This window comes from Sapajus apella, unplaced genomic scaffold, assembly GCF_009761245.1.
Source record: "Sapajus apella isolate SASKATOON/1434 unplaced genomic scaffold, GSC_monkey_1.0 scaffold9, whole genome shotgun sequence".
Lineage (NCBI taxonomy): Eukaryota > Metazoa > Chordata > Mammalia > Primates > Cebidae > Sapajus > Sapajus apella.
In genome coordinates, this window is record NW_022436949.1 from 44,473,553 (window position 1) to 44,499,161 (window position 25,609).

General features: G+C 41.3%; 1 protein-coding gene across 40 annotated transcripts in view; it reads right to left on the reverse strand.

Moving 5' to 3' along the window:
• The window catches only part of DOCK9 (dedicator of cytokinesis 9), a 297,719-nt gene that overhangs the window by 13,348 nt on the left and 258,762 nt on the right, over window positions 1–25,609 (reverse strand). For 18 of the 40 annotated variants that reach the window (XM_032277569.1, XM_032277548.1, XM_032277533.1 and 15 more), the window contains 10 exons: window positions 24,238–24,351; window positions 23,902–24,117; window positions 21,411–21,468; window positions 20,500–20,568; window positions 19,032–19,138; window positions 5,386–5,508; window positions 4,546–4,659; window positions 4,324–4,329; window positions 3,836–3,871; window positions 2,845–2,991 (listed from right to left, as the gene is read on the reverse strand). In XM_032277569.1, coding sequence (XP_032133460.1) covers window positions 2,845–2,991; window positions 3,836–3,871; window positions 4,324–4,329; window positions 4,546–4,659; window positions 5,386–5,508; window positions 19,032–19,138; window positions 20,500–20,568; window positions 21,411–21,468; window positions 23,902–24,117; window positions 24,238–24,351 — 990 coding nt within the window. The remainder of the gene's footprint in view (window positions 1–2,844; window positions 2,992–3,835; window positions 3,872–4,323; window positions 4,330–4,545; window positions 4,660–5,385; window positions 5,509–19,031; window positions 19,139–20,499; window positions 20,569–21,410; window positions 21,469–23,901; window positions 24,118–24,237; window positions 24,352–25,609) is intronic. The other 22 variants (XM_032277575.1, XM_032277568.1, XM_032277574.1 and 19 more) reach the window with 5 other exon arrangements.

The following is a 25,609-nucleotide window of genomic DNA, read 5'->3' on the forward strand; positions in this document are numbered from 1 at the left end:
ATCACACTGGTATAAGGAGGGAGACCACACTGGTATAAGGAGGGAGACCACACTGGTATAAGGAGGGAGACCACACTGGTATAAGGCAGGCAAGTGAATGAGAACTGTTCTTAAAACAGAGATGATTGTGAAGAAAAGTGAAAAATAGCGGGACAGTACCTTAAACTTTAGAAGTTAAGAAAATACAGAAAGTCATAGAAAGTTATTATTTGGGCCAGCCTCAGTGGCTCACTCCTATAATCCCAGCACTTTGGGAGGCGGAGGTAGGCAGATCACTTGAGGTTGGGAGTTTGAGACCAGCCTGGCCAACATGGTGAAACCCTTTCTCTATCAAAAATACAAACTTTAGCCACATGTGGTGTTGCGCTCTTGTAATCCCAGCTACTTGGGAGGCTGGGCACGAGAATCTCTTGAACCTGGGAGGTAGAGATTGCAGTGAGCTGAGATTGTGCCACTGCACTCCACATGGATGACAGAGCGAGGCTCTGGCTCAAAAAAAATAGTAATTATTTGTATTTTAGAAAAAGCGCTTTGGCCATTCTTTCTAATTGTATTCAAGCCTATGAAAACTTCACTTTCTTTAGCAGAAAGAATTGAAAGGGGGTGGGAGTGAAACTGTCTTGCCCATGTTTCGGTGGTGTTTCCTTATGGTTCGCTGTCTGGGCTGGACGTGTGTGTCAGTACAGGAGGGGAGAACTGGTACTCGGTGGGGGAGGTGGTCCAGTAACTCAGCTGCCGCCTCATATTTAAAGGGTTAGGAGAATGACTGAGAACCTGGAGAAAAGGCTGTCACGTTAAGGTAACACTTGATCCAGACAAAGGTTTCCATTTCAGAGAAAGAGGCAAATTGGACCAGAGTAATTTGGTCTATGAAGTAAGAGGGTCATAATAAGACTGTGCTGAGGTTTCTGGTTAAAAATGGACCCATATGTATTCATCCTTTTTCCCTTGTGCAACTCTTTAAAATGACAAGAATTAACATGCACGGACCAAGGGAAGGGACAGAAGACAGCAGTGGAGGAGAGATGTTAATGAATTTTTGGAGGACAGGCACATGGAGGCATCCTACCCAACTCAGCAAAGCAGAGAAACCTAATCTGTGTTCCAACGAGGCAGGTAACAGAAGTGAGTCAGTGCAGCCCCCAGCAGCCAGCGGAGGCTAACCCTCAAAGCCCATAGGATTCGAGAGACTGAGCGAGATGGAGGGCACAACATGGGGCAAGTGGCCTGAAGTCTCCATCTGGAGTCGGGAATTCCAGGTTCCCTTCCCTAGCTCCACCGCATAAGAGAGCAGAGGTCATTCTCTGAAAACACTGAAACTGGTCGGGACAAATGCTGAGCAGGTCCACTAGGCTCAGTGCAATGCAGGGCCAAGGTACAGAGTGGGCAAGGGCAGATACTCTTGCATCTGGAATCCAGCAGTCAGATGTTTACCCCTCCCCTAACAGTCCCCTCCCCAGCTCCCTCCCCAGCTGGGCAGGAGAACTGAGGATTCTTCTCTGGAGAAAATGATGGGTCCCAAAGAAACAGGTTCCAGATACTGAGGACTCCAAAGGAGGGCTCGGGAAAGACAAATGAGATAGGAGGTTGGTAGGATTGGTTTTGCAAGGTATAGGCCACAAAGACCCCACTGATAAAACGAGGTGTGGCAAAGAAGCCTGCTAAAACCTATCAAAACCAAGAAGGCAATGAAAGTGACCTCTGGTTGTCCTCACTGCTCATTATATACTAATTATAATGCATGACCATGCTAAAAGACACTCCCACAGCGCCATGACAGTTTACAAATGCCAAGCCAACACCTGGAAGTTACTTGATATGATCTGAAGCGGGGAGAACCCTCAGTTCTGGGAATTCCCTGCCCCTTTCCTGGAAATCTCACGAATAATCCACTTCATGTTTAGCATCTAATCAAGAAATAATCCTAAGTTTACTCAGTCAAGCAGCCCATGGCTGTGCTCTGCCTATGGAGTAGCCATTCTCTTATTCCTTTGCTTTCTTAATAAACTTGCTTTTACTTTACTGTGTCAGCTTGCTCTTGAATTCCTTCTGTGCAAAGCCAAGAACCCACATGGACTTCCAGGATGAACCCCAATTTTGGGGTTCACCCTGTGACTAAAGGAACTAAGGATCTGTCCAAAATGGTGCCCTTAGGAAGAGGCAGTGCTTTTCACTGGTGAGAGTGGAGGAAGAGGAGGTGCATTTCTAACACAAAGAACAGGAGTGCTATCTTTGCCTGCGTTTCAGGAAGCAGAGGGAGACAGCCTCCTGGAGATGTCCTGAGGAGGGCAGGACACACAAAGGTACAAGACAAATGTGCAAGTTCTAAAAGGGCCTTCATGAGAACAAAATGCCAGAGGACGGCCTCTCCAAGCAGAAAGTGATCGCCATTCCCACAGTCACACTGCCTGTGAGTTCATTCCTTGGTCTGTGCATGAGCCCATTTGCCCACCTGCCTGTCTGTTCACCTGTTCGTACATCCAGCCATCAGTGACAGAGTGTCAAGCTCTGTGCTAGTGCAGGGGAGAGGTGCAGTGAGCAGCAGAGCCTTGGGCCCCAGGCGCTCAGAGTTTCCAAATAGCTGGACTAAAATGGCATATCCTGCCAGATGTTAACTATTTTGTGAAATTAGATGTTTTAAGAATTAGGCAATAAAGATTTTCTTAATGTCAAGCATGTAATGGAAAGCACTAAAAGTATTAAGAAGAAAACACACCTGCCACTCACGGCCAACCATCCTTAATTATTTTTCTTGAGTTTTTTTCTATATACCCTTATAAATATATAATATGTACTCAATCACAACATTACATTGCCATGATGTTTATCCAAACATGGTCATACCTTGCCAGAATCCTGTATCATTTTGACATTTTCAGAACCAAATTTATCTGAGTACAGTTTAAGGAGTCTCTGAGAAATTTCCGACAGAGGTGTGAGTTTGGGTTCCTTGTAAATATACTCCTTTCCGTCTTCATCTTCAAAGAATCCCTGTGACATAAAGCACAATTAGAGCTATCCCTGAATGTAAGCCCAAGGCTTACCACCTAAGAAGGGCTTTTTGTTACAAGGGTAAAAAAAAAAAAAAAAGGAACGAGTCTAAAAATCATACTTAAACAGGTTTTCTGAATGAGAAAGAAAATAGTAACATGAAGTCTAGGTGCAAAGATAAAGGAAAAACACAAAATTGCAAACTTATTCAAGAATGCAGTCATTAAGTGTTGAGTGAAATGATAAATTTTGGATACAAGACTGTGCTGACCTAGGGAAGTCTAATGATGGGAGTCAAGCCTGTTTCACTTTCCCAAGAAGCAGAACTCACTGGAGAATGATCAGCAGCCCGCGGCAGGCAGGCTCTGAAGTGCACGTGCCTCCCTTCTCCTGACAGCTCCCATGCACACAGGATTTTATGGCATGAACTGAAGCATTCGTGGGTCTGGAGTAGGTTTAGTAAAAGTTATGTAAAGCTTGTATAAATTGTATTTTGATTTACCGATGAGAAAAAAATATTAAAGACCTGTAGCTCAATATCACAGAGTATTTTCATATTACCGGTTATCATCTGTTTTAGCACCAGTCTATGTTTGACTACAAGACTTAGAATTGCATGGGAAGTGAAAAAGGTTGAAAATTAAAACATCCAACTGGGGTTAATGTTTAAAACGCATTTTTAAAAAGTTTCTCATCTAAATTAAGAGAGAGAAAATGGTGGACAAAACAGTAAAAAAAAAAAAATGCAGGCTAGCATGAAACAAAAAACATCCACATCAAACTAGGAGTTTAGATGCAGTAATTTTGCTATATTACTTGCTTTTTAGGCATTTACTGTAATTACCTCCACATCTGTTTCACTGTCTGTAAACTGGTATTGCTATAAAGTTATAAAAGACAATAACAGAATAAATTGAAGGTTATATAATGCTCATAGAAAACCACACACCCTAAATAAATGTATTATAATTTATACCATTTAATAATGTTAGAGACTCAAAGGTTAAAATTTAAGTTAAATTTAGATAAACCCTTTCATACAGGGTTTCTGAAATACTATAATAGTAAATATGCTTGTGGAGATATTATATTACAAAAGATAAAGATGCACAGGCACAAAGGACACCAGAGAGTCTTAATTCTGGTTTAAAACATGCAATACAGATGTATGAGAAAACAGGTGATTTATTTCTGTAAATGGAATAAAATGTTAACTTTTTTGGAGTTTGTAATGACTAGACAGATATACATACAGACTTGAAAAGGAAACTTGCAAACCACACTGAAGTACCAAAGATGTCGCTAAGAATGTCTTATGGAGGAAGAACTTACCGCTGCCTTAAGAAAGTAACAAAGAAAAGACAGGAAGAAAGAAAAAAGCAGAAAGTTTACTACTTAGGAAGATAGAATCATATGAAATATGACAAATTCATCAAATTAGCATTTACAGAACACAGAAAATTTATAAGATATAACTTTATTATAGTTTTTTTTTTTTTTTTTTTTTTTTTTTTAAGGACTCAGGACAGTCTGCAGAATGGACAGGAGACTCACCTGCCCAAAGAAGGCTACCCGGAAGTAAGTCCCCAGAAGCCTGCGGCCCGAGTGCATGACCTCGGTCACTTTGCTGTAGGCCCGGTGCAGTGTGTCATACAGATGGGCCAGCCTCTGGAAAGCAGAACAAAGCCCATTTCTTCCCATGTGCAAATAGGAGAATCGATTTTAAAATAACAAACGTGATAATGGAGGCAAAAAGTTCTTGAAATTGAAAAAAAATACACACACACACACACACACACACACACACACACACATTTTGGCAGCACAACTTGTAGTGATTACTAATGAATGGCACATTTCCTACCCACAGGCCAGCCCACATGTGAGGAGTCATCACATTTCCACATTATAGCAAGCAAATCCTGATTTCAAGTGAAGGTGCGATGTCAGAGATGGCTCTCCAATGTGATTCTTGGCCTTTGCTTTTCCTGCTCCATTTGATATGCCTAGAGAAACTGGATGACCTCCCAAGCCCAGGAGGGCAGAAGGGACATCATTTTTCCACACAGGTGGAATAAGAAAAAGTTATGAGAAAAGAGACACCTGGTGATCACGGTACTCTGTTCGTGGCAGCCTTTCAAAAGTGGAATCCGGGTGGTTACCCCGTAGTTTGAGATGTGGGGGGTCTCCACAGAGGTGGGGCCCAGGTCTGGGTGATACCTGATGACCCTTTGGAGGTGGTGACTGGTCACCACCTTCAGCATAATGTGGACAGTCAGAGATCCCCGCTCATCACTGGCCTGTGCCCTGCTTCCTCTTTTGCATATATGCAGGTGTGGGTATAGGTCAGTGTCAGACTCTCAAATAGGAAAAAACACAAAGCCATTCCCATACCTCGAAATCCCTCCGCTTCTCATAAATGGGGATGATGAGTTTGTAGATGTCTGCGATGAGCTCATAGCGCTCAGCTTTCCAGAGTCCATCTGCACACTGCTCAAGGAGCTCCATCAGCACGTCCTGATCAAAAAGGTGGGCCATCAGCCAGAGAAGAACATTGCAGGGAATGTGACATGGGACCCCTTGCAGAATGCATAAGTGCTAAGACTGCGAGGAGGAACTTTTCACAACAGACCACATGTGTCAACCCTCACTTCCACACTTGCAACAACATTCTTTTTTAGGGAGTCATTTTTTCAATCACGGTCACAGCAAAAACAAAAAAGGATCACCCTACAACTGTGCAGTAGATACGTACATGGAAACAGTGACACTGATACCATCACAGGGCTCTCAATTTTTGTTCCTAGTTCTCTTAATAAATATCATCTAGCAATTTCTTTTTCTCTTCTGAAGAACAACGACAATGCTAAGGACATGAACATTACTAAGCATGACTTTAATCCACATTAGAGGGATTTAGTGATGGAGTGTGGTGGGTACCATGCCTGCTTCGCCTTGGAAATTTCTACCAATTGAAGTTTGGGTACTTACTCTGCCTCCTCTAAAGCCCTTGAACTTGACATGACCTATGGCTCAAGAATTGTGGCCTGGACTTACACTAATCAGCACAAATCTATTTCCTGGCTACAGTCACTGCTTCATCACGGGTGGATATGTGACCTAAGCAGGCCAATCAGGGTGAATTTTAGGACCCCGGTCTGAAATTCTAGGAAACGCTCCCACCAGACTGCAGCTTGGATGAGCTAACATTCATCTCATGGCCATGGAAGGGGGCCTGTCTGCCTCAGTAGCAGAGTGAAGGGCCTCCCTTCTGCTGCCCAGCAAAGTGATCATGTCATGAATAACTCTGTTAAAGGTTTGGATTGATTGATGTTAATCTCTCTGTGAAATTTCCTAGTGGGATCCAATACTTGACCTCTGTTGTTTAAGCCCATTTTAGTGGGGTTTCATTAATGATGCTGAGTAAATTTTAATTTGTTATATATAACTTTGGTAAAGTGTCTATTCAAATCTTTTGCTCATTTTTCTACTGGGTTGCTTATTTTATTATTGGATTTTGAGAGGTTTTATAAACTCTATGTAAAAGTCCTTTAGTAGATATGTGATTTGTAAGTATTTCTCCCAATCTGTAGTTTGTCTAGAGAAACTGGATGACAAACTAGGTTCAAATTTTTTTTAAAAATTTATTTTAGCATTTATTTTGCTGGGTCTTGCTCTGTTGCCTAGGCTGGGGTGCAGTGGCATGATCTCGGCTCACTGCAACTTCTGCCTCTAGAGTAGCTGGGCATGCACCACTGTACCTGACTAATTTTTTGTATTTTTAGTAGAGATGGGGTTACTAGAGACGGGGTTTCGCCATGTTGGCAAGGCTGGTCTTGAACTCCTGCCCTCATGTGATTAGCGTTGGCCTCCCAAAGTGCTGGGATTACAGGCATGTGCCACAGTGTCCAGTCTAGCTTTAGGTTTTCTTAACAGTGTCTTTTAAAGAGTGGAAGTTTTTAATTTTACAAAGTTTAATTTATCAAGTTTTTATTTTCTGGATTGTGCTTTATATGTTATATCTAATAAATATCTAACCCAGGTTCACAAAGATTTTCTCCTATGTTTTCTTCTAAAAGTCTTATAATTTTACATTTCACATTTTAGACTACGATTCATTTTGGGTTTTTTTTTCAATGAAGTGTAAAGATTCTTTTTTTGCATATGTATATCCAATTGTTTCAATGCCATTTGATGAAAGACTATGCTTTCTTTATTGGATTGCCTTTGAACCTCTGTCAAAAATCAACTGATAGTATGTGTGTGGGTCCATCTCTGGACTCTCTGTTTTGTTGCATTGATATATGTGTCTACCTTGTGCCAAACCACAGAATATTTTTTATTCTATTGTAAATAGCACTGTTTTAACATTTTGCTGATTATTTTAAAGGAAACTGCTTTGTTTGAATAAGATTAAATATCATCCAGCTTATTTGTTTCTAAAAATTATATTAAATAATCATGAACTATATAGTAAAAACATAGTATAAGAATGAGGAAGGTTGATTTTTGTATGCTAATCTTCTATCCTGTGATCCTGCTGAACTGACTTAACAAACAGTTTTAGTAGCTTCTTTTCCAAATTCTTTGGGATTTTCCCTTTACAACTATGTCTTATGTGAATATGGAAAGATTTATTTCTTTTTCTTGCCTTACTACATGGGCTACAACCTCCAGCATGATACTGAATAATCAGTAAAGCAGGTATTATGATCTTGTTCCCAATTGTAGGGACAAAGCATTCAGTGTTTCACAATTAAATATGATGTCAGGTGTAGGTTTTTTGTAGACAGTCTTTTTATTTTCAGATTAAGGAAGTTCCTTTCTATTCCTAGTGTTTTTTTTTTTTTTTAAATCAAGAGTAGATGTTGAATTTTGTCAAACACTCCTAATGCATCTACTGAGATAATCATATGGTTTTTCCTATTTATTCTGTTGATATGATGAATTAATTTGATTGGCTTTTCAAATGTAGAGCCAACTATGCACTCCCAGAATAAACCCTATATGGTCATGATGTATTTTTCTTTTTTATGTATTGCTAGATTCAACTTACTAATATTTTATTAAGGGTCTTATAGTTGCTTTTGAAACATGTTTATATCCTTCATCATACTGTAAATGAAGGGCAAGGCCTGTGTTTTTCATTACCAGCCCTAATGTTTCTCTACAGGCCTAATGCCTACAAAGTTTACAGATTCAAAGTAAAAAAACATTTTAAAAGCAGTTGTGAATCAATTTACCAGAAAACGCTATCTAAGCAAGACCATTTACCTCCCATGTCGTATTTATAGCACACGAGTCATAAAAGTGTCGTTTGTGTGACTGAACTCTGTACTGGTCCTTATTAGAAGGTACATCAGTTTTCTCCTGCTTTTATTGCAGGTCTCATAAATGCACACACTAAAGCCAGATACATGTAGTAACCACCATAGCAGCAAAAGACACAGAAGAAATCAGAAAAGGTTTTAATATCAACTCTTTTCCTTTTTATCTATATTATAAAGATGTATGCCATTTTTTTTTTTTTTTTTTTTTTTTGAGACAGAGTCTCATTCTGTTGCCCAGGCTGGAATGCAGTGGTGCAATCTTGGCTCACTGCAACCTCCACCTCCTGGGCTGCCTCAGCCTTCCAAGTAGCTTGTATTACAGGCATGTGCCACCACGCCCAGCTAATTTTTGTATTTTTAGTAGAGGTGAAGTTTCATCATGTTGGCCAGGCTGGTCTCAAACTCCTAACCTTAAGTGATCCAACCACCTCGGCCTCTCAGAGTGCTGGGATTACAGGCGTGAGCCACCACGCCCGGCCAGATGAATGCCTTTCTTAGTTTTGTCTCAAATCTTTTCCAATAGACAATCTATCCATGCTAAGCATAACAAATTTTTGATTCTTTTCATGCTTCTCTGATTATAAAAAGCTAGATAAAAGAAAAGCATAAATATTATCAATAATTTTAAAAAAGCATAAAAATTATCAATTATCAATATAAACATTATCAATATATATATATTTATACATTTGTAAAACCAGGGAATGTATTTTAGGTCTAACCTAAACTGGTGCTTGTAAAGATCACATAAAACTTTACCCATCACAATGGTCTGAAAACTGTAAATTCTGTATGTTAATTCACAGGCTAATTAAATAAGCCTGTTTTATTACAATTGTCACTTTCTTTCTTTTCTTTTTTGAGAAAGTCTTGCTCTGTTGCCTAGGCTGGAGTCCAGTGGTGCGATGATCATGGTTCACTGCAGCCTTTCCTCCCAGGCTCAAGTGATCCTCCAGCCTCAGCCTCCAGGGTAGCTGGGACTACAGGTATATGCCACCATGCCCAGATAAGTTTGTTTTAAACTTTTTTATACCGACAGGGTCTCTCTATGTTGCCCAGGCTGGTTTCAAACTCCTGAGCTCAAGCGATCCTCCAGTCTCTGCCTCCCAAAGTGTTGGGATTATCGGTGTGAGCCACTGTACCCAGCCACAATCATCATTTTCTACTTTGTATTAATTAAACAAAAAAACAAAACTTAGGCCTGGTGCAGTGGCTCATGCCTATAATCCCAGTACTTTAGGAAAGCAAGGTGGGCAGATTGCTTGAGCTTAGGAGTTCAAGACCAGCCTCGGCAACGTGGTAAAACCCTGTCTCTACAAAAAATACAGCTGGGCATGGTAGTGCATGTCTGTAGTCCCAGCTACTTGGGAGAGTGGCTTGAGCCTAGAAGGAGGAGGCTGCAGTGAACTGAGATTGCGCCACTGCACTCCAGCCTGAGCTACAGAGTCAGATCCTGTCTCAAAATAAAATAAAATAACCTTAATTTTTATTGGGCTATATAATCTACGTAATCTCACAGTGCCACATACACGCTGGGTAGTCCAGTATCTACTGGATGAGTGAATAAATGTGTACTCTTCTTAGTAACATTAATGATATTACTAGATAATAATAGCTGTCCTTGTCTGTAAGGAAATAAGCTAAGGTTCCCTTTACCAAAGCCTTGCATTTCTGGCATGTCTTGGGTCGAAGACACTGCCAGTGTGCATTTATTAACTCTCAGAGGTGTTGTGGGACTGCAGAAGAGGTGGAAGAATTCTAAGAGGACCCAACTTCCCATGGGGAAGTTATACTGTATAACCAAGGCATTCTTCTGATAATGAAACCATGAGGGGCGTGGAATTTTTGCCATTTTAAAACTTTAAAATCCTTAGGTTTACTTACAGACTAATCATTTGGCCCCTTCGGTTCTCATTACTGGGCCTTTTCCAGGAGAAATGTAAAGTTTTTGTGGAAAACTACAACCAGCCCACTAGTAAGCCAAGGTCCACACAGTAGATGTAAATTTATGATGACACCCTGTCCACTATGGATCAGATTGGAGACCTAAAGAGTCTTAATTCCATGCCACACCAGTTATAGCATGATAAGAATCTGGAGCAATTTTAATGCAATCTCATTAAAAATGAAAAATTCTTCTCAAAGAGTTACCAAAGTTACAACTATGCATCCTCACCACCACATCATTGAGTCATCCATTTAGTGTATCATTTGTTCATATATATTATTTCAAGCATCAACTACGGGCAAGGCACAGTGCTTAACACTGGAGTTATAAAACAAATCTATATAAATAGGAGTAAGTTTCTATAATTTATAAAAATTACTTAATAGATTTTTACCAAATGAGAAGGGCAGGTTTTAGATGGTCTATTAGGCTATGTGTTATGAATGAAATTTACTTCCTCAAAGACACACACAGTTATCCTCAGAGCAGCGAGAACTGACGTACTAGAGACTCAAGACCACCAACTGGAAGAAATGTGATCTGCATGATAAGACATGGAGGACAGAGGAAAACCCAATGAATTGAAATACACACCCAAGCTGCAAGTCAAAGGGGCAGGCACTCTGACTTGAGAGCAGCAGGTGCTGATTCATTTAACAGCAGTCAGTGAGTCCCTGGCTGGTGGTGAGGAGGCCAGGTGAAGAAAGAACAGTCACGTGAAGAAACATTCCCTCTCTCCTAGAGCCCAGAATCTTGTGTGGGAGGTGAGTCCAGGAAGAGATAGTAAAAGATGGTGATGAGTGCACTGATAACGAAATGCACAGGCAGGCATGGAAAGCTGAGGAAAGTGATCGCTAGCTGGGTCTGAAAAGGGGATTGGGTTAGTCAGGTGAAAGTGAACGGTGGGAGTGGGAATACGAAGGAAAAGAGGGAAGACAGCCCAGGTGGCAGAACAGCCCAGGCAAAGGCAAGGGGGTGAGCACGGGGCAGATGGGAGGATTTACATGTCATTTGAGGGCCTGGAATCTAAAACCTGAATCAGAGCGGTAAGAGACGAGGCTGTGGAGGTGGGAAGGGATATGTTCGCTGAACTGGCACACTCGGAGATTCCTAAGTTAAACATAAATTAATAATCAACTGTAGATAATTTTATGAGACACAAAAACATATGTAGACATGCATCAACCACCATAACAGGCAATGAGGTATTACATAAGGAAGATCTTATAACTTGGTTTTAAAATGATGGTCTGTGTATCCAAGCAAGATATCTGTATACAGCAAGCTTTCAGGTATATTTTAAGTAGCCCTAGATTTAGTCATTTATTAAATATATGTCAAATAGAATTTATGGGTGGTCTCCTGAGTCAAATGTTTTTAACTGATTGACTAAGGTTTTTTGTGTTTTTTTTTGACACAGGTCTTGCATATAAGATGTGCTTGCTTCCCCTTCACCTTCAGCCATGATTTTAAGTTCCCTGAGGCCTCCTAGCCATGCTTCCTGCTAAGTCCGTGGAACTACGAGTCAGTTAAACCTCTTTTCTTTATAAATTACCCAGTCTCAGGTAATTTATAGCAGTGTGAGAACAGACTAATAAACCAGGTGATTTTTTAAAATTTTATTAATTTTTATTGGGCTATATAATCTATGTAATCTCACAGTGCCACATACACACTGGGTAGTCCAGTATCTATTGGGTGAGTGAATAAACATGTGCTGTGTGTGTGTGTGTGTGTGTGTGTGTGTGTGTGTGTGTGTGTGTGTAGGAACAGGGTCTCACTATGTTTCCCAGGCTGGTCTGGAACTCCTGGGCTCACATGATCCTCCAGCCTCTGCCTCCCAAAGTGCTGGGATTATAGGTGTTAGCCACCCCATCTAGCCTAAAATACGATTTGAATACAGGCTATTTTTACTCTTGTTTAGTCAAATTAGAAACAAGTGAATAGTTTAATAACAATGAAACCTGAATTTAAGTAGCATATAAGTATTGATATATTATATATATATATATATATATATATATATATATATATATATATATATATGATATAGATAATTGAGTTCATTATGGGAGAACCTGTTATATTTGGTAAAAAGAAAAGATGGACTTCAACAAGGGAGAGTCTCCAAAATGGCTGGGAAAGAGGAAAGTCTGATAAAGTGAATAGAGCTTAGTAAGTAGTTATGAAATCAGCCTCACAATTTGATGGTTATCAAGAATTAGGAAATAACACATCATTAACTTTTATACCCTACTGAACATTATTTTACCTTCTTTTCTGATTCAAAAGCCATTCAAATTCTGTAGTTTAGCAGTCCAAATATCACTTATTATTGTAAATAAGTGGTATTATATACTATAAAAAGCAGAGTTAGCACAGATTTTACCCAATAACAAACCAAAAAAAATATTTTTTTATATTAAAAAAAGTCCATCTCTTATAAAAGTAGAGTGTGGATTACTCAACATTAAATCCTAATTTAGTAAGCTAAATTATTCAAGCTAATGTCAACTCTATACCTAATCCTTTACAGCTCGTGCTGTTCCTGAATAGAAACAATTTTGACTGTGCATCAAGCAACAATTCTTTGATTAGAAATAACTAGTAATGACTGGCAGTTAAGTCTGAGAGACCATACTTCAATACAAAATTATATAGTCACAAAGACCAAGACACAATAACTAAACATTAGAGCATATATGAAGAACATTATCAGGAGAAATTCTAGTTATTAATTTACTTTAAATTCTCCGCAATCATTGCATCTGAAAACCAAATGGATCCTGACAGTGGTCAGATAGTGGTCACCTTAGAGGGCAGTCATATGGAGTGCCTGATGGTTTCACCATTAGGCTTAAAATTTAAATTCCAAGGTATTTTTTTCCCATATTGTTGACATATGCAAACAACTGCAAGTAATAACTGGTTTGGGGAAAATATTTTGTAATATATTCATAATTTTAATATTATAACATATTTTATAATATTTAAGTCTAGGCTAATATTTTATAATATATAAGCAAATATGATAAAATATTAGCCTAGACTTAAAAAGACCTCAGCATACCAAGTTCATAAGCCATCAAGGAAGTTTTTAAAAATGTAATTAGCCAGGCCCATTTTTAGTGTGCCACAGTGATGCAATTGAAGGCACTGAGCATCTGTTTCTGGAAACAGCACATTAATGCTCTGTGTGTGTGTGTGTGTGTGTGTGTGTGTGTGTGTGTATGCACGTGTGCATGAAAATGCCTGCATGAGCCTTTGTTTGTGAAGGATTATTTAAATATTTTTTCATTGAGACACCATTTGATCTATTTTAGGATTGCTTAATTTAACCAACCTTACCTACGAAGCTATATACCGTCCCTGTTATCTACCATTTGGGAATAACTGCAGATGCGTGACCTGGCTTAGGCAAAGGGGTACTATCATAACATAATACACATTTCTACTATATCATCATTTCTCAAGGTGTAGCTGAGGACCATTTACATCAGAATAATCACCTTGGTTGCTTATTAAAATACAGATTCCTGGCCCCCACACCCACCCAGCTGAATCTGGGTTTGGGGGGTAAGGATGGGTATCTATATTTGTAGTAGGGATCCAAGTAATTCCTAAGCACCTGAGAGCTTGAGGACTCTTGCACTGGGTGAAACTCTCTGAGGCAGGGACTTTCACATACACATCCCTGAGCTAGCAACATGGCACACGGCTAGTCTATGGAATTTATCAACATATGTCAATCTAGAAATTTCCAGGTTACAAAGAACTCAGACAACTTCCAGTTCAGACCGGAGGGACTGTGGTTGAGGTGTTTCTCCTCCAAGGGCAGGAAGCAGCAGCAGGAGTGTAGTGTTCTATGGCAGGGACCTCAGCTTGCTCACCCTCAGACCTCCAGAAGCAGTAATCCCTGAATAGGTTCTGTTGATAGCTCTATCTCCTGGGATGGTCTATGGATGTAAACACTTTATGTTTCTTACTGGCAACTGTTCCTGAATAGAAACAATTTTGACTAATAGAAGCCAGAGATTGGCCCAGTTAAGCTCATATAATGTTTATTACATTCAGCGGCAATTCTGCAATGGTGAAACCTGTTGTTCTGTAAAACAACAGTTCGTGTGCTAGATACGGTCGGTTCTCACCATCCGAGGTAGTTATGTTCCATAAAGTCACTGTGAATTAGTGAATACTTGCCTGAGTCCGAGAGAAAATGCAAAGTTTAGTTCCTGGGAGCCTATGGTGATAACATTTTCACTAACCAATCAATACCTACACTTGCTTTATGTGTTCTGTTTAAAAACACCTAACTAAATATAAATTGTTGATTCATTAACATTAACTATATAGCCAACAGCACTAGAACTCACGCCTGAACAAAGCTTATGCAACTCACATGTGGCACATGGCCATATTCTTATGCTTAGGAACCATAGATAGCACTTAAGCGCTGCACTGGAGCCATTTTAAACAGCAAATCAGCAACAGAATCCACACAAATGTGAACAACGTGGCACTAAGTACACCACCAAAAGGAGGCCTGTTCATGGTGTTACAGGAAAGGGGTTCTGATCCAGACCCCAAGAGAGGGTCTCATGTAAGAAAGAATTCAGGGCAAGCCCACAGTGTAAAGCAAAAGCAAGTTTACTAAAAGAGTGAAGTGGTCAAAGTACAGCTACTCCACAGACAGAGTAGGGTGTTCCTGAAAGTAAGATGAAGAACACGTCCACCCTAGGTACAATGCTCATGTATATGGGGAGATGTGCTCTGCTACAAGGATTTGTGATAAAGAATTTTCTTAATTACTATATTTTGCAAAAATCGGTATTATTATCTTTAAAACAAAATTAGGAATGCCTTTCTTCTCCAGATATTGGGATATCTGGATACTCCTAAGTCTGGGTCTGTCTAGTAAACATTATTAATTTGTTTCCTTAACTGTAAACATCTAGAGGCTAGGAATGCCTGACTTTCTGGGAAAGATGTTTAGCAAGTCCCAGGCTCAATTGCCCAGCCCTCACTCAAGATGGAGTCACTGTGGTTCAAATGCCTCTGATAAGGGGATGAGAGCTGTGACAAGAAGCTGAGTGTTGCCTGGTTCAGCCTCAGCTGGAAGCACTGTTGAGTGGTAGTCTTCTGATGCTCTGTACATATCCCTGAATGACCACAAAAGCACCATGGAGTACTGATTTGGGGGCTACCAAGAAATTTCAGCAGATAGATGCATAATGAGGATCACCTGTGCTTTCCATTTTCCGCCCGGAACTCCTCTGGGCCCTGTTCTCCCTGGCTCTGCTCTGGGAAGCAGACACATCAGGGCTCCTGCATGGTGACTTCCTGTCCAGCTGCCGCCATCACCGTTCAGTTTGGCCAAGGACAGGCCCCAGCAGGAGGCTGGGGGGCAGAAGCAGAGTGAGGTGGGCAGTTGCTCCTTCCCTCCCTGCGTTTAGTCCTTTACTAAAGCTCACAGGTCCTGCCTGTCCTCTGTGGAATGCCTTCCTTTCTCCGCCTTTATCCCTAAGGTTAAGGGGTGACACCCAGCTGCTGCTAACTTCGGGGGTACTGCAACATTCCTTGTTGGCTTTCCTAAACCCTCTCTGAACTTTTGAAAACAGTATCTTTCTTAGACTTTCCTCAGTCTCCCAATTATGCTACCTGCATCCTTCAGGATCTTGGTACTACATTCGTTAACACGGAAGGGATCTCAAAACTACATGGGCCATGGGGAATTCTGACACCACAGGAAACTCCAAATTCTTCAATCTACACAGGCTCAGTCTTGTGAAACAATTGTAAATAGGAATTGGAGGTTTCGCTTTATTAATCAAAAGCAGCTGGAAAAGAGTCTGCTCTTTGGATCAGAGTCAGGGAAGGTGGAATTGGTGCCAATAAAAACTCATCTGAGGCCTGTTGCTAAGAGAATTGAGTATTTTTAGGTAGTGTCCCTTAAAAATCACTTTAGGAGAACATCGCAGGCATTTAATTATATCTAATAATGCAGATTTAAAGGGCAAAGGTTTTTATTAAACTGTGTTATACACTTATTTCCCATCAGATTTTCCCAAACTTACTTCCTCTCTGGCAGAGATTTTCATCTCTCTTTTTCTTGCAACATCCTGGCAGCCAGTACAAAAGTGTGCATGGTAATTTCTGCTTTCCTGTCATTTAGAACACCTTAGTCCTTCCGCTTCCCGTTAGCTTCAATCTGGATGTGCAGGGCTCGCTCAGAACTTTACAACCCTGCTGTGTCCCATCCTAGTCACCACAGGTTGTCATGTACTATGGACCTTGTTAAAGATTTACTAAGTTTATGCTTCAAGGACAAGGTGACAAGTCCATCTTCTGAAAACAGCTGACAAACGGGTCCTTGTCACAGGCTCAGTTATTACTTAGAGGGGGCACCATTCAGAATTTCCCCAAGGCTGTCTGCACTTGATTTCACAAGTGAATTCATTAGGCTCTAACATCATAACTATCTCAGCCTATTAATCAGAGGAGCAAACGCAAGCTTCATTTTATCAGCTCTGCAGGACAGGTCACTAAAAACTGCCTACTTTTCGGCCTTTAATTGTTCCTGGCATCATTGCTTTCCTTATCTAATTCCAAACAAAATGGTACACTCCAGAGGTCTGATGCGGCAGAGGCGTAAGGGCAGTTCCTACAAAGAGACAATGCAGCCATGCCTCTCCTCGGAGAAAAACTCAGTCGAAATTTGCCTGAAGGGAGGAGCTCAAAGCCAAGAACATGTGGGCCTTGATCCTTCAGTAACAGGTTTCATATTTGAGACTAAAAAGTAAGAAAAAAAAAAAAAAGACCAAACACCCAGGCCTTTCAAGGTGGAGAAACTGTAGAACTGTTAATACCATGTAATAACCCATCTATTTCTTTTTTTGTAGGATACTTAGAAAACTTTATTGGGGTTAAAATTATCTTAATATTTAAACATGAAGTATACTCAATATGTTATCCTTTTAATTCATGCTTAGTTTTTAATTTTGAGGGCCATTTGAGACTAGACCATTTACAACAGTTGTTCTTAAACTTTTTGAGCTCAAGGCCCCTTCATAGATTTTAAAAATTATTGAGGACCCCAAAGTTTATATGAATGTTCTCTGAATATTTACAATGCTAGCTATGAAAACTGAGAAAGATTTAATAAGATTTACTTATTAATTTAGTGAAAACAATAAATCTATTACATATTTTTAAAATAGCATTTTTCAATAAAAAATATTTTTCCAAAAAAAAACCAGAGTCAAGAGTAGTACTATTTTGCATTTGACAACACTCTTTACTGTCTCACTCTGTAGGAGAAGCCTGAATGTGCATCCCTTCTGTACCCAGCTTGTTGGACAGGTTGTCTGGTGCATACAAAGAAAACCCAGCCTCAAAGACATTCAGTAGCAAGAGTGCCAGTCTCAAAGACTCGCTGCAAGGTTCCAGGACCACACTTTGAGAACCACTGACTTATGACCTAGCTCATGTCATGATGTATATTCACACAAAGACCAGCAAGTTTGACATTAGATCACCATAGCAATTTCTGCAAATTCTAATTTCTTGCTAAAACAGGATAGCCTTGCAGCCACTTATCTGTAACTGGAGAGTTTTAAAATAAAACTAGATACTTGAATAAATGCCAGTTTCTGCTGGCATTCACTGTTTCCTTTTCCATGCCTGTCTGCCTGAAGAGTTCTTTCTGTGTACCTGCCTTCCCTCAGCCCAGGGCAGAATGAAACAGCTGAGGGAAAGCTTTTTAATCCTGCCCATGTTTTAAGGAAAATGAAGTTGCCCAATTTCTCCCACGTAGTGGAAGAGCAAGTAGAGAAAGGAGTCAGTCTCTTCTGCCTCTGCTGGACCTGCTTTATCCTGGCTTCCAGGACCACAGCGGTGTGGCATACGGTGGAGACTGGGGCTTTTAACCGTTCTCATGCCAGGGAGGTGGGACCTTGAATACACAACATGACATGAGCTAGGTCATAAGTCAGTGGTTCTCAAAGTGTGGTCCTGGAACCTTGCAGCGAGTCTTTGAGACTGGCACTCTTGCTACTGAATGTCTTTGAGGCTGGGTTTTCTTTGTATGCACCAGACAACCTGTCCAACAAGCTGGGTACAGAAGGGATGCACATTCAGGCTTCTCCTACAGAGTGAGACAGTAAAGAGTGTTGTCAAATGCAAAATAGTACTACTCTTGACTCTGGTTTTTTTTTGGAAAAATATTTTTTATTGAAAAATGCTATTTTAAAAACAGGGTGGCCCTGTTTCCTAAGAGCCCATAGGACCTAGGCAGGGACCAAGGCCCTAGACAGGGGCTGCTGTGACCAAGACACAAGTCTGGCCTCTCATGCCTTTAAGTTTGGCCCTGGGGAGATGACTGGTGCTGGAGACATTAACTTAAAAGTCAGATTAGAACCAAGAAAACTCATGAGCCAGAAAAACGAATTGCTATAAAGAATGAGAAACTTTATGACCAATATATTGGAACTTTTACTGGAAGTGCTCAACCGCTGAGCCTCACTTCACTCCAATCTAGCCCCTCACAACCTCTTTCCAAAGAAAAGGAGGTACTCCTAGAAAGGGCAAATGGCAGAAGCTCTTGCTGCTCTGTATCAGTTGTCTGGAGAATCATCTCAGTGAGAGCATGTGTATAAGCAGTAGCTACAGGGGGGAAAAAGTCCTGGTTGGATGCACTGGCACTGCAAACAGCAGCCTCCCAGATACCCCACTACCTGAAGGTCCATGTGAGTTCAAGTACGCACCTCATTGAAATGAACATCCTGCATCCCCACGTCTTCCATCATGGAGGCCTCCTCCTCGATGTTTGGGGTAATGACCCTGAAGGCAGTGCATCCTTGTCTAAACATACCTGGTAAGAGAGAGAGCAGGGAAAGCCAGAGTTAGGAACCTGAACATGAGTGAACTCTGAGCGTTCTTCCCACCCTGTGTGTTTCTATGTTGAATGAAATAACGGATTTTGAAATCTCTTAGGCACCAGGCCAGCATTCACGGGGGCACCTGGGGCCACTGTGTACTTTTCTTCGTTCACTTCCCCATAGTGAATCCTCACCTCCTTCACTTTCTTTTACTTATCCCCTTTTAATTTTTTAATCTAGCTTTATTCAAATGTATGCAATCTCTAAATAAACTGAGAAATAGGTATTAAATCAAATTAATAGTGAAATAAGTGAAAATTTGACTTGGTAGGATGACTCATGCTGAGATACTAAGAAAAATGAAGTCAAAGCCAATATAAGAGAAATGTATGACTCAAAAATAACTCTGTTTCCTTCAAGCTGTCATCTCACCCACGCTGGCTGGGGGAGAACACATCTCTCAGATGAGAGCTTCCCCACACAACCCAGGTGTAGTTCTGCGGCCATCGTGGTGAGCAGAGAGCCTTAGCTGGTTTCCACTCCAGTGGCCCCGGGGTGAGTGGCTGGCTGCATCAGCAGCACATGGTCGCCTGGTGACTCCGATTCTCCAAGGGGAATGGTGTTAGCTTAGAGGTAGGATCAATGTCTGGGATAAGGATAGATTCCTTAAGCCCATTTGGGAAGCTTTCCTCATTTTAGAGTCACTGGAAAACAACAATAAGTCAGTTGGACCATGTCAGCTATGCAAATGATCATGTGAAGAAGGGCATGAGATGTTCCACTACTCTATTTTGAGATAGCTGTTCACAATAAAATAAAACAGAAGTAAAAACTTGAATTCAGACTTCTGCATTTAGGGAGAAAGAGGAACACAGGGTATTTTGAAATCAAGCCTTGAAAACGTAGATCCTAAAGTCAGAGATTTTTCTGCTGCACATGACCCCAGGTTTCCACACCATTCAAGGATTATCTAGCATCTCTGCCACTATCCCAATTTAGCTTTGTTTTTATTTTGTGATATGGAAACACGAGTCCCCCACGAAAAGCATTAATCTAGGAGCTTGAGGATACATTAATGTAACAAAATACAAAATTAAAAAACCAACCACCCATGTTTTAGGCTACAAAGTACATTTAACCACGTAACACGGCGCCAATAGAATAAAACAGTGGTCAAAGTGCTTTCCTCTCGTGCCCACAGGAATAGACCACCAGCCAATCAGAGAGCCAAAGAGTAGGAGGGAAGGAAAGTGAAGTCTGTCCATGCAAAGTTGAAAGGGCAAATCCCCCACCACAGGAGGGCAGATGACCAGGGCAGGGGGTCCCCGGGGGCTGGGCTGACCCTCAGGCTCACCTCCCCGGCTCCTCCTCAGGCAGGCACTATGGCTGTGGGGGAGAAGGGGCGGCTCCCACTGGACTGCTTCTAAACATGAGGAAATGCATCACCTGATAAAAGGTCTCAACAGGAAATAGTACTAGTATTAAATGAACATGGAGCCCTTTTACAGTTTTTCTCTTTTGGGCTCAGCTGTTTCATTCCGAAAAGCCAGCGGCACCAGAAATATACAGCTTGTGGCCTTGGCATCTAGATCTCTTCATTAACCCAGATCTGGTGCTGCTGTTCTCCCATGTAACCTACGAAGACTACCGGCTTTTCTAAGAACCTCAGTATTCTAAAAATCAACGTCACTGTTTGGGGCTGTGCTGATTTTGAAATGGAAATAAGCACCTGCTGTTTAACCAAAGGGAAACTGTGAAAGAATTCACGGGAACAAATGCAGAGCACACAAATGAAGCATCACTCCTTGCCCCCTCTCCTTCCGCTGGGAGACAAGGTTTCCACCAGCAAGGCCGCCCTCTCAGACAATAAAGCCAGCTGGGCTTCAGTGCAGAAATGCTGTCTCATAATCTCCTGTTACAACTGTCTGATTGCTTAATTGTCCCACTGGGAACCATCTTAAGGGAAAATTATATCTATTTAGCTCTAGATTTGGCCAGATGCAAAGCTCATTAACTAGTTTTTGCAGAGTGAAGCTATCAGAGGAGGTTACATGACAACATGCCATCTACTTTTCCATCTAATCCTGGCATTTCTGCTGTGCCCACCAAATCAAGCAAACCTCACGCCAGGGGATAAAACAATGAATCCACTTCACAAACACACAAATCCCCACCTTCCGACCTTCCCGAACGGCTCTCCCTTGTCTTCTGTTTGGTATGGTTTTATACTGATTAATTTCATAAAACATAGGACTAATTCCTTACCTTTCCGAGTGAGATACTCTGCCACCAGGGCTGTCACGTGGACATAGCACATTGCTGCCTATAATAAAAGACACAGGCCTCAGAGTCATCATTCCTAACAGCACGTCATAAAGCTCCCAAGCAGACAGAAGTCTAATGAATGTATGTACTTCTGCATTAGCTCTCAAGGCAACAGCTAGTATTTCTTACAGCTGGTATCTTACCTTTTGAAAAGAGTGAAATCACTTACATAAGCTGAAAATTTAACATTAATTTGGAGCTGAGATAAATGGCAATAAATTTGCTAAGGCTTGTTTCTATAAAGAATTATTGCATTTGTCATGCAAAAGATAAAAACAGCATTTTTTTTCTTACTATACCTAATATTTCTGCATCATTGCTCTCAAAGTGAAAGGAGGATACTTTGAAGAAAATCTGTGCTCCTCCCTAGATTCTGAGAGAATGGCTCAAATTTCAGGTGCTAATATATATTTTGCTTGACTTAAAAAATAAGAGCAAACTATAATTTTTTCCAAACATAAAAAATTCTAAATAAACATTATAATTTAATCTTAAATAGGTCACATTATATATATCTTAAATTGAAATAAAAAATAAAAAATTCTTTTCATCAAATTCCATGGCGTTATAAAAATCAAAGACAGCTGTTGGAAGTGAACCCACTGCAAGGTTCTAATGCATGTGGCTCTGAGCCTGTCAGCAGGGTGGGCGCCACCATGTGGTGCCCTCGTCTAGACCCTCACCCCTAGCTAGCCAATGCACCAGCAGAGGCTGCTCCACGTGCACGTGTGTAAACGACTGTTAGCAGTGTGGCATGTACTCTGATGTGTGCAGAGAGAAGTCTGGTGGAGTATGGAGTTATGCCCTGTCCAGTCCTCAGTGGCAGAGTTCACGCCTCCCATGGGTTTCCCTCTTGCAGTGCACAGCAGGGTCACATGCACAGAACAGGCAGGAAAGTACATCACGGGTTACCGAGCACATTCACAAAACACGGCAAGGGCAGTAAGAAATCTTATAAATTAGCTGCTTTTATCCCTTATTCACTGGGTGTACTGGGTTAGGTAGTGTTTCCCGAAAGCTCATGTCCTCCCTGAGACCTCAGAATGTGAGGTTATTTGGAAATAGGCTCTGTGTAGGTGTAGTTAGTTAAGATGAGGTCATACTGGTGTGCGGTGGGCCCTAAATTCAACATTACTGGTGTCACAGAAGGAGAAGAGACACAAGGACACAGACACATGGGGGAGGATGCCATGTGACCACAGAGGCAGCGACTGGAGGGCTATGGCGACAGGCCAAGGAACATCAAGGACTGCTGGCAACACGAAGAGCTCAGGGACAGACATGGAACATGTTCTCCCCAAGGACATTCAGAGATGTGGCCCTGCTTCCACTGCGAGCCTGGACTTCCTGCCTCCAGAACTGTGAGAGGATACATTTCTGTGAGAGGCCACTCAGCCTGGGTACTTTGTTAGGGCAGCCACGTAAAACTAATTCACAGAGGAACAGCTGAAGCTCAGTGAGTTCTTCCTTTTCTTATTTTTATTTTTTTAGAGACCTGTGCCACACATGTCATTAAAAAATCTTAAATTATTAGAATGATAGAAAAATTACTTCTGTTAGTTACTCCTTTTTATTATGGCCAATGTGTGGTTTACATTAAATTTATGGTCAAACAAAACTGTAAAGTTATATGTACGTTTTAGCATATTGAACTTGAAAAATAAATATGTAAAAATAGTTAAAATTTTCAGACTCAGAATATAAAATTTACTAATTCTAACAGTTATAAAAGTTTAAAAGTCAAAATTTGCTTGCTATAGTAATACTGTTGATCATACCTAAACAACTCAGGCTCAGACACTGAATGAGTTCTCCTGGGAGCACAGACTGCCTTGCAGCCAATTGTTTTCCTTAATTCCCCATTTTAGAGATGATGTCATTGAACAATAGATGGGTGAAGAAAACTGGCTCAATGTCACATAGTTAATATTCAATGTCCAATATTACTCGTACTGAAGCCCACACACCCAACTCCCAGCATGCAGTCTATATTGAAATACATCAGCTCTGCACAGAGGGGGATGCTCGAATATCGACCGTGTCCAAGGAAATGGACCACCTCATGGAGGAGAAAGCAATGCCTGTCATTACCTTAATAACAGGATGAATTCATTTTATCATAAAACAGCTGACTTTCAGAACTACAGAGAAGTACTGATGTATATTTTAATTAGCAGGAAGCTGTATAAGTATGTTTAAGAGTTTAAACAATGCTCTTGGGTGACAAAAATAACCCCTTACAATTGGTTTTAAATTATTAAAATGCTCAGCTCACTATGAAGTCACCCTGAGCCTCATACTGTTTTAAGTTTTGCATAGTTTTAATTGGTTTTTTATTAGTGGGTTTTTTCTCAACACTGGCATCTTTTAGTGGATGGCACCTCACTGGTGTTTTCAGAAACCCGATCAGATCAAGCGCTCGCAGGGCTACCTCCGAGAGATCGCCGTTCTTGACATGGATCCTGGCCATGCTGTCAAGCCATGTCTTCCTGAGCTCTGGCGTGCTAGCGTAGGATTTGGCCAGGCTGTACTGGAGGTCCACCAGCATCTCCGGGTCATTCTCATGCTCCTTCATCTGGGCAGTGGCCATTAGCACCGTGCGTATCCTTTTGGTCAAGTCCTTCACATCAGAGGAGAAGCTGGTGTGCTAAAACAAGAGTGGAAGAAGAAAGGACACGTGGTTTCCTCTGTTTTCTGCCTATCCACATGCACCTCAGGTGATGAGGAAGAGTCTTGGGGTGGAACTAACACAGGTCAGGCCACCCACCTTGATGAGCCGGTCACTGTTGGCACAGTTGTTGATGATGGACAGGGACTGCTGGAATCTGGTTCCCCCAATGCCAACAACATCTGCTATCAGCTGGCTGACAGATATGATGACCTTAGGGACACACAAATGTGAGTGAATCAATTTACCTTCAAATGACTGCCTAGGCTGGGCTTCTGAAAGTTAGGATATTCCTGAGGACAGGGTAAAATGGTGGGGGAGGGGAGGTGCTTGGAGCAGGGATTGCTCCAGTGTAGGAAACAATGTCTGAGGCATTTTCTTCCCCTTTAAGAGTAATTCCAGCCAGGCACAGTGGCTCACGCCTGTAATCCCAGAACTTTGGGAGGCTGAGGTGGGTGGATCACAAGGTCAGGCGTTCAAGACCAGCCTGGCCAAGATAGTGAAACCACATCTCTACTAAAAGCACAAAAAATTAGCTGGGCATGGTGGTGGGCACCTGTAATTCCAGCCACCCTGGAGGTAGACACAGGAGAATTGCTTGAACCTGGGAGGTGGAGGTCGCAGTGAGCTGAGATTGTGCCACTGCACCCTAGTCCTGGCAAGTGTGAGACCCCGTCAAAAAAAAAAAAAAAAAAAAAAAAATAATAATTCCAGAAAGTGATTTTGCTATCCCTAAAAATATATCGTTTGCAAAGCAAAATGCTAATCAGGAGAGCAAAGGGAGAAGGACAATGAGATAAACCCACCCACCTGGATAGTTACTTACCTATTATCTTCTCTAACCAAGAGGGAGATGTGATTTACTTCTCAGTTTTCAGTCTGAAGTTATATGTATTAAATATGCAATGGGTAGACTGCCATTTGCACTGCTTTATCAGAACATGGATATATTAACTGTGCAATGGGGGCTCTGTCTTTTTCTGGCTCTATGAATAGCACTGCCTTCAGCCAGTTGCTCCAGCTAAAGCATGGAGGCCATCTTTATTTTTCCTTTTCCTTCACCACACCCAGGTACAACTGGTCACCAAATGTTGTCAGCTCAATCTCCTCTTCCTTCTTACCTCACCATTCCTGGTCTAGGATACCATCCTCTCTGACCTAGCTTTGACAATGGTCTTCCTAGCTGAGGTCTAGACTACCCTTGACCCATAATCAACACTGTCCAGTGTTTCACTGTGGCCTGGAACATGCTCACTGCTCTTCAATCACCAGCCCCTATGCATCCTTCTCATCCACCAGGTGCCCCTCCTGATGCACTCACAAGTTCTTCTATAATAGGAGTGGCCACACTTGCACTCTGAGAGTTCCAGGGCTTGTCTGTGACCTCCATTAGATTACACTCCATGAGGGTGGGGAGAGGGTTATTTTGTCATGATTGTATCCATGAGTCCTATGTGGGCTCTCTCTCTCT